General features: G+C 37.6%; 2 protein-coding genes across 2 annotated transcripts; one reads left to right on the top strand and one right to left on the bottom strand.

The window, feature by feature from the left end:
* Positions 1-3,496: 3,496 nt before the first annotated feature.
* Positions 3,497-6,921, top strand: LOC136837150 (uncharacterized). The gene is made up of 2 exons (XM_067101810.1): positions 3,497-4,538; positions 4,985-6,921. Exons 1-2 carry the CDS (start codon positions 3,522-3,524, stop codon positions 5,243-5,245), a joined length of 1,278 nt encoding a protein of 425 aa, XP_066957911.1. The 5' UTR covers positions 3,497-3,521; the 3' UTR covers positions 5,246-6,921.
* Positions 6,922-11,491: 4,570 nt separating this feature from the next.
* LOC136837270 (uncharacterized) lies at positions 11,492-12,112 on the bottom strand. The gene has a single exon (XM_067102009.1). It carries the CDS (start codon positions 12,110-12,112, stop codon positions 11,492-11,494), a length of 621 nt encoding a protein of 206 aa, XP_066958110.1.
* Positions 12,113-12,899: the final 787 nt, after the last annotated feature.

Consider the following 12,899-nt stretch of genomic DNA (forward strand, 5'->3'; position numbering starts at 1 on the left):
AAAACTGCAGATCATGAACAAAAGAAACATCAGACGCAGCTAATCTGGATTATCAGTCGATTTTCAAAATCCTTACATTTCAGTCTGCATTTCTTGAAAACAAACTTTAACTATAAGTTATATATGGGTTTTATTTCTATCATATTTGACTAATGTGTTCATAGGAAGGATGGGATTTATTTTCTTACTGGTAAAAAATACTTATACTGATTATAGCATGAGAAACGCAGCTTCCTTTTGAATCATCTTAACGAAAGGATCAAACTTTCACAGGTACAACGATATCAGGAATTAAGTTTTCGTGTCATGCCAATGGAAAAGACCAGTAAAAACGGAATGCAACATACATACATAGACCAGCGTAAGTATATAGGAAATCGGGTTAATTGCGTTACAGGGGAATAATCTTTTGTATGTCAGGAGAATCCTTTTTGTGCATACTGTAAGCATCAAAATCTGAAACAGAAATCAACTGTCTACCACAGTTACAATTATATAACCGAAAGGTTGGTCCCACAACTCAAGAAAAAGAAGAAAGCGTATTTTCCATACTGCTGGTGTCTACTTGCTCAATCAGTTGCATAACCTCTTTTTAGTCTTCTTTCTTTCTTGTAAATGACGTTATCCGAACTCATACTGTCTTAAAACTGAATCCAACGCATGGCTTACGTGATATATACATACCAACAGGCGGAGGTTCCAGAGAAAATATAAATAACAGTCACTGCCACGCTCAAAATTTACCAACTCAATAAAGATGAAGCCTTTGAGTCAAAAGTTAGCCCAACCTCCCCCGTTTCATATACCTCCACAGAAACCTCATCAAGTGAGTGTGGCCATGTAAATAAGACCCTCATTTCCAGCCTCTCTTTCACCCAACAATCCAATATCCTAAATTATCCCTCCTCCTTTATCCCACTAAATTTTTGCTGCCAAACTATTGGCTTCTGTTTTCTTGTGGCCAGACTACTTCAAAACAATTTGACCCATCTTTTGACCTTTTGTCGTTTTTACTTGCATTCACACCAATCATGTGCACTTTATTGCTGTGAAGGAGAGGTGGTTCAATAATCAATTCACCCATTCTAATTTTTGTTTCCATAAACACTTCCCTTCCCTTCTACAACTTTTGCAAATATCTTGCTGCCTTTCTTCCTTCAGGTGTTCAGTGACTCTCATCTTTTTTTCAGCCTACAGCCATGCATGACTCCCAAAAACAATTCTTTGAAACAACCAACTACATTCTTTTCCTGACCTCCATTTTTCCATCCTCTTGGCCCTATTTACCCTCTTTGCCTAACTCTTGCTATTAATCATTTTCAACTTTTTCTTATGACAGATGCTTTCATCCAACTTTGCAGCGCCTCTTGACTAGTACCAACTTATTTCCCATTCCGCTCACTAGCTCCTACACCTACACCTTCTATCCTTACTCCACTCACTCCACTTATTACTCTGCCCATCAAAATAAGCCTATGAAATAACTATTGAGAAAATACAACCTTGTCTCAGAGATGCACTCATTCCAAACTAATCACTCTAATACCACAAGATTCATTTTTATCATAAAAACTAAGTGCTGTTCACAAATCATCTTGCAAATCTATCAGTGCCTTCCACACACTATCTGTAGTTATATCTTCAGTCACACTTGCTTCATACAGAGTTCATCTTCTGTTCAGAAATTTCTCACATAAATTTTTCATAACTCATCCATTCCCTCTTCCTACTTGAAACCTACACTGCTCTTCACCTGTCAATGCTTCAGTTATTTCTCATACTTTCTCAATCAAACTCCTGCCTGGTGCACACACATACATACATACTTCTATACTGTATATATATATATATATATATATATATATATATATATATATATATATATATATATAATATATATATATATATATATATATATATATATATATATATATATATATTATTATTATTATAAATATTATCTGTTCAACCTCTCTTCCCTGCTTTAATCGAATACCAGAAATTGTCTTTGTTAAAGTAAGAGGGCATACAATGTAGGAAGAAGCAAGCAGCAGGAGTTGTTTTGAGCAGATCCCAACTGTTAAAGGGGTAAGAATTTTAGTTCAGAGGGATATAAGAAGGGATAGGTTTTGTTAGGACAGACCTTAGATAGACTGTACCTTAAGCTTACTTTTCTGTGACCTTTACACTGGTGAGTCTTTTGTCCCTTCAGGTCAGAACCTGAGCAAGAGAAATTCGAAAACAGCCACAACCCGAGCCAACCCTCATCTACGGACTCTAAGCTGAGATCTCATCAAGACAAGATGCATCTCAGCCAGTCCACTAACCTGCCTTTGTCTCTCTGTCCTTCTCCAAACGTGAGGGAGGAAATTGTCATTCCAAACGGACCAAGGAAACTAATACATCTGGTCATTGTATTATCTCCCCCAGAGAATTAAGTGCACCTTGGGCCTGCGCAACCTCTTTCTGGGAGAAGAATCCACATCATTAGCATCAAGAAGCCTTAATTCGACTTTGCAGTAAATTCCTGATACAGTGTCTGAGAAGCATATTAAGCCGTTGTGCTTATTCTATATAGCATTGTGATTTGTCCTAAGTTGGACTCGTTATTCTGAGCTGCTCTTAGCCCTGTAAATAATCCATTCACTTTATTTAATTTACTTGTTTTTTGCTGAAACTAGTGTTCCAGTAAGTTGCTGAGTTCATTCCTGTGGTAATGAATAAACCTCTATTCTTTGTTAATGAGTTAACTGGCGACCTGAACTATTCGCTATCTGTCCTTTAGAGTTAAATGTAGCCTTAATTGAACAGAATTACGTGGGTCTTAGGCAAAGCAAGGCAATATAAATCAAAGTAAGTAATAATTAAACTCATCAGCCGAAGGACCCATGTAACAATATATATATATATATATATATATATATATATATATACATATATATAGATTATATATACATATATATATATATATTTATATATATATATATATATATATATATATATATATATGTGTGTGTATATATATATACATACATATCTATCTATCTATCTATATATATGTATATATACAGTATATATATATATATATATATATATATATATATATATATATATATATATATATATATATATATATATATATATATATGCTCAGAAAATCACAGATGCATGTTTTATTATAAGCGAAAGCAACAGTCAGAGATCCGTAGGAAGCATTTTTGCAAGATGTTAACCATAGCTGTGGCTTTTATTTGCTTAGTTGACGGTTTTAGTAATAAAAACTAAATTCAATCTAAGTAATTTTAAATTTTACAGCGAATGTAACGTAATTAAGCGTATAGTGCAGTGATCCCATAAAGAAAATTTCGGGTTTGTGAAGACTGTTTATCACTTTTATTAATATTACTGCATTAACTTTAAGCTATACTATCAGTTAATCTGCATTTTTTTCTCCTTCGTCCTCCTTTTGACTGAAGATAAATTGTGGTTGTTCCGTTCAGTCGCTGACAAGAGCGTGAACGATGTCAATCGCGCAGAGAGACGCGGAAAGCGCTCTGGACACCGATGATGCCACCCATCAAATAGACCAATCCACCAACCGCTCAGTCACGAGCAGTGAAGCCTACATGGAGACAGGGATCTCTATTGATCATCATTTCAGACGAAGATTCGTTCTCCTAAGGACATTAGGCATCTACCTAGGGCGAAAAAATGACGATGGAACATATACTTTCACAATTGGAAGGCTGATTACAGCATACATCACCTGGTTTGTGATACACATGGCAGTTTTCGTTGGTGCTGAAGTTTGGCATTCGTTCCGAGTAACAAATGACCAAAAATTAACTGACGTTTTGGCATCTCCAATATTTATTGCAGTATGTGTTATCTTACCCTTACTCGGCTCTCATTCTTTGAATGCCATTACTTATGCACTTAGGGAAAACATGAACAGCATTCCCACGTACCGCAACTTCTGCAAACAAGAAAAAACGCAAGCCCCAAACAGCCTAAAAAATAACAAGATTTGGGTTAAGTTTAGAGGCGCTGCTTTTCTCACCGGTGGGACCATCTCTTCCATTTTGTTCTTAGTGCCATGGATATCAAGCCTCGCGGACTCCGCTGTAGGAATTAAAGAAAAACTTTTGGAAGAAATCCCTGTCTATTTGGTCGATGTCATATATCAAATTCTTCCTCTCCTTACAACCGTATTCATGATCTCTTTCTTGGATTATTATACTGAACTCTACAGGGACTTAAAAATCAGACTACTGAACTTGTGTGCTGAATGGACTCCCGTCGCTTTGGAGGATCTGAGATCCCAAATAGAAAAGGTCCAGAGAAGTTTCCACGACCTTTACGAAGGCTTTTTGCAATATGCTCTGACAGTGAACGCCCTGACGACCACCTTTTTCGCCACGATGACCACCTATCGGTTAACCCTCGGTTCATACGAGATCATCTATTTAGTCCCAGCTCTCCTTGGTGCTGTACATATTCTCTTCATCGCTAAATATTCCCGGGATCTTATGTTTGAGGTATATGTTACATTACAATTCATATTGCATGCACGCCATCAACCGTAGGTTTAGTTGATACTCGTCTTATTTTCCCCATATAAATACAGTACTTCAGAGCACATGCTGTTATTATAATACTTATTTTCTACAGCTTTCCATCAAACAACAAAACAAAAAAGCAACTGATTGTCATTTTTACTTTAGTACTGGTGGAAGTATTTTATAATTTAATTAGTTTTAGTCACTTGAACACGCCATTGCTTTAAAGACATGACGATAAGGGAATTTTAGATTACAAAGTAAATGCAGTAAATTTCAACTTTTAGTCTGTGGTGTCCAGATTTAGAAATTTAATTATATTACCCAAAAAAAATATTTCTACGTCTTCTAGTTTCAGTCTTCCCAACACATTTCTATTATAGATACTTCCTGGAGGTCATTATCATATATGGTTTATATTTCAGGCAAAATTCCTGACAATTCGAACCCGCGAAGAGGCGCTAGAATTCCGACGAACCAGTGAAGAAAAGTATAGTGCCCTACGGTCAGTCGAAGCCCTTCTGAATGAGTTTCCCCCCGTGGTAAGGGCATATGGCAATGTTCCATTTGGCTACGGCATCGTTCCCATTATTGTGGTATTCTTAGTGGTGTATGCAGGTCTTCTGGATTTTGTGGATGACTTTTATCAGGTTTTTGAGCGTAATACGAACAAAACAATCGGCTGAAGATCCGCATAGGAAAAGACTAGCATTTTTTTTTTTTTTTTTAAGCTGATAGGTAAGATGGGTGAAAGAAGAGTGAGGGCAGTTAGCTAGCTAACCATGGTAGGGAATAGTTTAGAAAGTGAAATATTAGTAAGAGTAATGTCAAGTGTGGTTTATCCACAATTTTATTTAGGTAAGGGTACAATTTTTCTAATATTAACATAATACAATAATATTTTTACATTATAACAACATGGTAAATTGTAAATATTGCATATTTTGAATTTTATTTCTTATTAGTATAATCATATTTAAAACATAAAATAAAATTTAAAAATTAGTTCCAATTTCCTCATTTTAACCTTGATGTTAATTATCATAATGATTTTGCATGATACCTACATAGTAAATTCTAAATATTACATTTTCACAAGGCATTTCTTAATAACATAATGGTTGAGGTTCATCACGATGAATATATGAAGATACTCTTCTCCACCATCTGTGGTCTGTGTTGTTTGGGTGGTTTCTCTCTTCTGCTACTGATTCTTCTGTTAATTCACTGTTGTATTGATCTAGTTTGCTCCATATGTTGGTTGCCAGTCTGTACAATCTTTGATTAATTGGTTCTACTTTGTATTTTTTGTGTATTTGTTCTATATTCAGATCGTCATCTTCTTGAATGTTTCTCACTGCGGACCTTAGTATCTTATTTTGGAATTTTTGTAATGCACTTACATTGGAAGTCGATGCTAAACACGTGGGTATATTCCATTATTGGTCTGATTAGGCTTTTGTAGAAATGGATTTTGATATTTGTGTTCATATTCCTAAATAGTTTTAGCTTTGTATTTTGTGTTCTTGCTATTCTTAGCCTTTCTCTCACGTGTCTTGATATTCCTCTTCGTCCGAATTGCATTCCTAGTATTCTTGTGCTTTTAGTAAAATTCATCGGTTGTTGGTCTAACATTATTTGCGCATGTTTGTAAGCAGACACTGATACTAGTTGGAATTTAGATTTATTTACCTTTATCTTCCACTTCTCTTCAAATTGATTTATTCTTTCAATTTGGTTCATTGTTGTTTGTGCTACTTGTCTTTTCAAAGTTGGATCCCTTCTTCGAGTGCGTTTTTCTGGGTGTATAATTATTTGAGTTATATCATCTGCAAAGCAGACATCAGTACAGTACTCTGGTGGTGAAGTCATATCTGATGTACATAATATGAATAGTGTTGGACTGAGTACAGATCCTTGTGGGACTCCACTTAGTAACGGGAATGAATTCCCTATGTAATTTTGTGACTTGATTGCTGCTGTTCGATCTTTGATGAAGTTGCATAGTATTTTCTCAAAAATGTCTGGAAGGTTGAGATGTAATATTTTGTATTGAAGTCCTTGTATCCATACTTTGTCAAATGCCTTGGTTATATCTCTACATACTAGGTTACACTATTTTGGGTTAGGGGCCTGGGAACTGCACAAATGTGACCTTTTTATGGATTACAATGTTTGCTGTTAACACTTTAGTCTGGTGAGTGTTAGCCTGCTTTTACAAGTTTATTATTACTCTCATCATTTAGATTAAATAATTTCAATACTTGTGTGTCGTAATATGCGATTGTTAAATACATCTTGTAATCCTCTCCTTTTCCATTAATACTACACAGTGTTATATCAAATAAAGACCTCAGACCAATTTTGTTATTATTATATCAAATAAAATTCCAAGAAAACTTTGAATAGCATTACTTTTATACTTATAATACTCTAGATAAAGAACCGGTTGGCTGACTACTATAGCCTCCTCGCACTAAACTGTAACTGCATGGATTTACAGTTCGAATTTAATCAATAACAAGCATACAAAATATAGCATATCATTACAAAATCTTGATGTAATATATAAATGTCTATTCTTTCTGCATAGTTGCTGTCATTGAAACACTTGTCATTGTATAAAAAAACGAAGAAAAAAAACCGAGTGCAGCTGTGTGCAAAGAAAGGGGAGGCGTGCTGGTTAATGGAACAGCCATTGTTTTGGCGGGATATGGAATCTTACACTTGTCACTTCATCAGCTGATTTCATTGACGTCAACAAATTTCTGATATGTTTCATCCCATTTGAAGGTAAATACTTACATAGCTTCATATATTGACCTATTTAATTTCCTGCATAATCTAACACAAAGTAAAGGTGTCTTTTTATACTTATATTCTTATATTTATAATTATATTCTCATCAGTGGGGAACATCTAATGACATTCGTAATGAGCGATCGGAGGAGGAAGATCAGGCAAGCATTACCCATTTACAGGTCTATTAATCATTTTCCCCAGTTCTCCAGTTCCAATTAATATTGTTAAGGCCGTGTCCGTAGATGATTGGTTAGGAATGGAAGGTTTGATCCCGTTCAGCAAAGTTGGGTAAACTTTCAGAAAAGTGTTAGATATCTCCTAACAAATAAAGTGAAAAAAACTGGTCTAAAACGAGGCATTTTCTTCCATTTGTTTTGTTTTATTTATTTTTTGTATTTTATTTTTACCTTATTTTTTTTTTGTTTTGTTTATCCAATGGCAATATTGAGTACCAGTATAGGATTTTATCACAGAGCTGAACTAGAGTGCTTATTCCATATGTAGTTAAACTCAGAAATCATCGCTAGAATTTAGAATACTTGGGGATAGTTGCGGTTCACAGATCGGTTAGGCTGTTCACTAAAATTCCTTGGTTAAGTGGTTGAATCTGGCGGAGCCGATTGGTAGCCTCGTATGGGTCTAGCTCCAATAATTGTATAAACCACAAAATTATATCTCTTCTTTATTTACTCTTTGTTTTATGCGACTATACACTTAAACAATTATTATATTATGAGGTTTGTTTATGAATTTATGCAGTCGTATTGTAAATGAAGCTGTAGGCTATAGGCCTATATGTGGTTAATTGCCTTCGTTTGCTAACATTCACTTTTAAATTATAACTTTAACGTTATATCATTTTAATACATGTTTCTTGGCATATAGGAAAGATACATACATATAATTTTTCGACATGTATTTCCCGATTCAGTATTATTATTACTCAATAAATACATTAAAAACTATATAGCTTTTATATGTCCCCTTCAATTAGCTCGAAAATAGCATAAAATTTACGTAGTCCTATAGCAAATTAATTTTAGATCACCTTAAACCAAAGAGTATAGCTCTTACGATTAAACCCAAACATAAATTCAAATACAAATTAAAGATTAGTTAATCTGTAAAAATAATTATTTGTGTTGTCGCCAAAACAATGGCTGTTCCATTAACCAGCACCCCCGCCCCTTTCTTTGCATGCAGTTGCACTCTTGTTTTTTCTTCGTTTGTTTTTATACAATGACGAATATTTCAGTGACAGCAGCAATGCAGAAAGAATAGAAATTTATATATTACATCAAGATCTTGCAATGATATGCTATATTTTTTATGCTTGTTAATGATTAAATTCGAAATAGATACAATACTGACGAATCCTGCAATCTATGCAGTTACAATGGTAGGCGGGGCTTCTCCGCCAGGTTAGTGCGAGGAGGCTATAACTGATACTGTTACTTCTGTTGTTACGGGCGCTATTAAAGTACAAAAATAATTACGATACTTTGTCAAGCTCTAGATGAGAAGGCCACTTGGTCCAAACTAAGTCTTGCATTGCGTCGTCAAACATCTCTCTCTCTCTCTCTCCTCCTCTCTCTCCCTCTCTCTCACTAATGAAATTTTTCCTAGGTGTTTACAGGGAACTGTAAAATCAAGAAATGAAAGGCAGTAACTGTTTGAGTGAAATGGCATATGATGGACAGAAACCGAGATTGACTGGGAACGAGTTCAGACAATCATCATGTCCCACACACTTAATTTTGTTTCTGAACTTTAGTTTGAGTAAATAAAACTTAGCGAGCCTGAAATGAATGTCACTTAATCACCAGAAAATGTCCTATTGATTGTTATGAAAACTGGGCATTTTTTTTTTTTTTTTTGTGATAGAGTTAGCGTTTGTAAGCTGTATTAATTTGGGGGGAAGGCTAGGTTCTGAATCTTCCAGTGGGAAACGGTTTTAATCTGTAATTTGCAACAGGGGTGCCTACGGCCCGAATTTCATAATCTTAGCAGTGTAATTTCTATATGTTTACCATTGCCAAGCGCTCCTAGTGAAAAGTCTGATAATGGTAACTCACCTTCAAAGTTAGACCTCTAAGATAAAAAAGAATAAAAAAAAAAAGAAACTGACTTGAGGATCTACTATCACATCTTAGTCCATAGAGATTATAAATCTTGGTTTAGTTTTTGTCGAGGAAATCTCCTACTACTACTTCTCCAGCATTACTACTGCTCCTACTTGTAGCAGGAGGGATTTGCCTCTGAAACGGTCACTGTTCTTCGAGAATTTTCCTTTCCCAGTTCTTCATAGCTCTTTGATTGTGACCTCACCATTATTATAGATGCAAAGTGCTACGGTCTACGCAAAGTCCATCATCGTTCGTTACCTTCTATACAGACAGCGTTACTTGCTCATCTCTCTCTCTCTCTCTCTCTCTCCTTTTATATTTTGCTATGTAATTTGTTGGTTTCTCCTGAAACTTTAAAAATATGCCGACACCTTTCGGTTTCTTTTAGCTCTACTGATAAACAAACGTTCCGTGGTGTCAACAGCCTCTCTGCACAACTCGCAAAACCTCTCTTATCTCCGCTTCTGCCATCATCTTTTGGCTGTAACATGTCTACTTTTGTTTTCATAAAAACGATCGTTTTTTCGGGATTCAGTCAGTGGCGTCGCTATGGGGGGCTGCCAGTTGAAATTCCCTTTATAGCTAACTTTTACCCTTTGGTGGTCAAAAACAGATATTCTCGCCCTATTTGAAATACTTTTAGTTTATTTACAGTTGTGCCAAATATCTAATGAAATTATTTTGGTTCTTGTTACCTTTACAACTTACTGTATATAGAGCTAAGAAATGAATGGATATAGTTATAGGTTTTTAACACGAATGACACGTTTGTTCATGATATTTTGATCCAACTTATGTATGGAGTGATTGAAACTATAGTTGCAGTTTTGAATGAGTGAAAAGTAATTTTCTATTGATGCTTAGAGTTGATTTCCAGGGGAAGGAGATGAAGAAGAGGGAATGGGATAGGTTGAAGTTTTGAAGAGATTTTGGAGGGTCGTATGTCTCTTGTTTTTTAATGATATGTAGGCTACTATTTTAATATATTTACATGACAAGGATATTACACTTAGTTGAAAATTAAGATTTAATAATAGAAACTAGGCTATTGTTGAATATAAGGTTGTGAGGAAATTTACATTACAGTTTTTGATACATTTTCATATGGTAAGAGTTGAAAATTAATTGAAAATTGAGCTCAATCATTTCAAATACAGGTTTACTAATTACTAATACTATTATTTTCCTTCATTCACATTGATATACACATCCGAGAATAGTATATTTTACTAATCACAGAATTGGTACATTAGTTTTGTGTAATTTTCTTTGACCCCACCTAGGCACCCCCACTGATGGAATGCCAGCCACGCCAGTGGATTCAGTTCTTCAGTGTGCTTCCTACTGCCATTTCCATCTACAAACCTTAGCTCTACTATCATTTTTTTCTGGAATTAGGCAAAATGGCAGCAACAAAGACAAAAGTATTTGACAGCAACAAAGATAAGAGTATTCAACAACAACAAGGAAAAATGATGCCGTGTTATTTTACAAATCAAATAAAAACTTGTGAGGACAAGAAATGTCAACTGGGTATTAACTTATTACCTGAGCGCAGGTATACATGGTAGCGTGTAGACGGAAACGTGGTGCCCGACCTCCGATCGCCGTGACCCCACTCTGAGCAATTTGTGTTTGTTGACAGACAGACAAATGACAATTTTGAGAGACATAATAAATGTACAATGATGAAATACATATCGGCGGAAAGGCCAGAAAATTCTACACGTGAATATTTACATGAGAGTCTTGACATATTAAGAAATGCAATGCATGACGTGATTGATGCGAAAATGAACAGACGTATGAAGTCTTTATAAGTAGGCTACTCTCCCCCCCGCCCTCAACAATAATTACAAAAGTAATGATTGGAAGAAATCTGAAAAAAAATCAATCACGGAATCGCTTTGGGAGCAGGAGCCAGCCCCAAGTCCTTGATACCTGCAGACGTGGGGCAGCTTCGACTGCTGAATCACCTGGTGGCTTAGCCGAGTAGATGACTTCTTAGTGCAGCCCTTGGGACGTCCTCGACCCCATTTTGGGGGCGACAGAATCATCTGTGGCCACATTTTGTGGAGGAATTCTGGGGCGCCTGCCGGTTTCCTCCTGAGTTTCGCGGTCTAACAGGAAAGCTGGTTTCAGCCAGTCGACAGAAACCCAGTCTTCACGCCCGTGGATGTTGATGAGATAGGCTTTGGATAATCTGCTGACGACACGGTATGGGCGCCTGTATGGTCTGGTCAAGGGTGGGCAGTGGGTGTCGATCCTGATGAAGTCGTGGGTGCAGGTATCCAGATCCCCAGGGCTGTAGACATGGGTCCTGTCCATGAAAGTCTTTCGGCAGGGCGCAAACCTCGGTGCCACTTCCTTCAGCCTTGGAAGGGAGGTATCTGCGTTGCCCAGCGCCGTGGGGAAGAACTCTCTTGGAACAGCTGGTGTTTCACCATAGACTTTCTCTGCGGGAGATACATCTCCATCTGCCCTCAGTGTGGTGCGGAGACCCAGCAGGACCCAGAGGAGCTGGGCCTTCCAATTGTCATCGATACAGCATGCCATCAGAGCTGCCTTCAACAAACAGTGGGCCCTTTCCACCATGCCATTGGCTGCGGGGTTATATGCCGTCATACTGTGGAGAGTTGTCCCCATCAGGTGTGCCAGGGCAACCCAGAGCTCCGACAAGAATGCTGGGCCTCTGTCCGTAGTTATGCTGTCAGGCACACCAAAACGGCTGATCCAACTCGACAGGAGGGCCTCTTCACAGGCGCTCGTTGATGCTTCCGTCATCAGGGTTGCTTCCGGCCACCGTGTGGAACAGTCTATGACTGTCAGGAGGTATCTGGCACCCCTTGATTGTGGCAGAGGACCTACGACGTCTATATGGATGTGACTGAAGCACCGACATGGTTGAGGGAATTCTCCGACGCCTGATCCGTGTGCTGGGTGACTTTACTTGTTTGGCACAGTATGCAGTTCTTCACCCACTGCCGAACGTCCTTCCTGATACCGTACCACACGAGCTTCTCTGTCATCAGGCATGCCATTGTTCGGCCTGATCACTGGGACAGGCCGTGGATGACATCGAACATCTGCTTTCTCCTGGGTGTGGGGATCAGGGGGCGAGGGCGGCCCATGCTGGTGTCGCAGAGAAGTGTTGAACTGGATCCTCCTATCGGCACATCTTCCCATTTCAGTGTGGTGAGTGCCATGTGGTAAGCTGCTGTTTCCGGGTCTGCAGCCTGTTCCTTTGCCAGGACCTCGTAGTCTATGCCAAGGTGGGCGAAATTTATCTCGACCCTTGATAGGGCGTCGGCTACTGGGTTCTTCCTGCCGGGGACATAGCTAATGGTGCCACTGCTGCCTTGCTGACCATGTGTCTCCCACCTTCGTGAACACATGTACTGAAGGCTTGTGG

The sequence above is a fragment of the Macrobrachium rosenbergii genome, chromosome 58 (assembly GCF_040412425.1).
Source record: "Macrobrachium rosenbergii isolate ZJJX-2024 chromosome 58, ASM4041242v1, whole genome shotgun sequence".
Classification (NCBI taxonomy): domain Eukaryota; kingdom Metazoa; phylum Arthropoda; class Malacostraca; order Decapoda; family Palaemonidae; genus Macrobrachium; species Macrobrachium rosenbergii.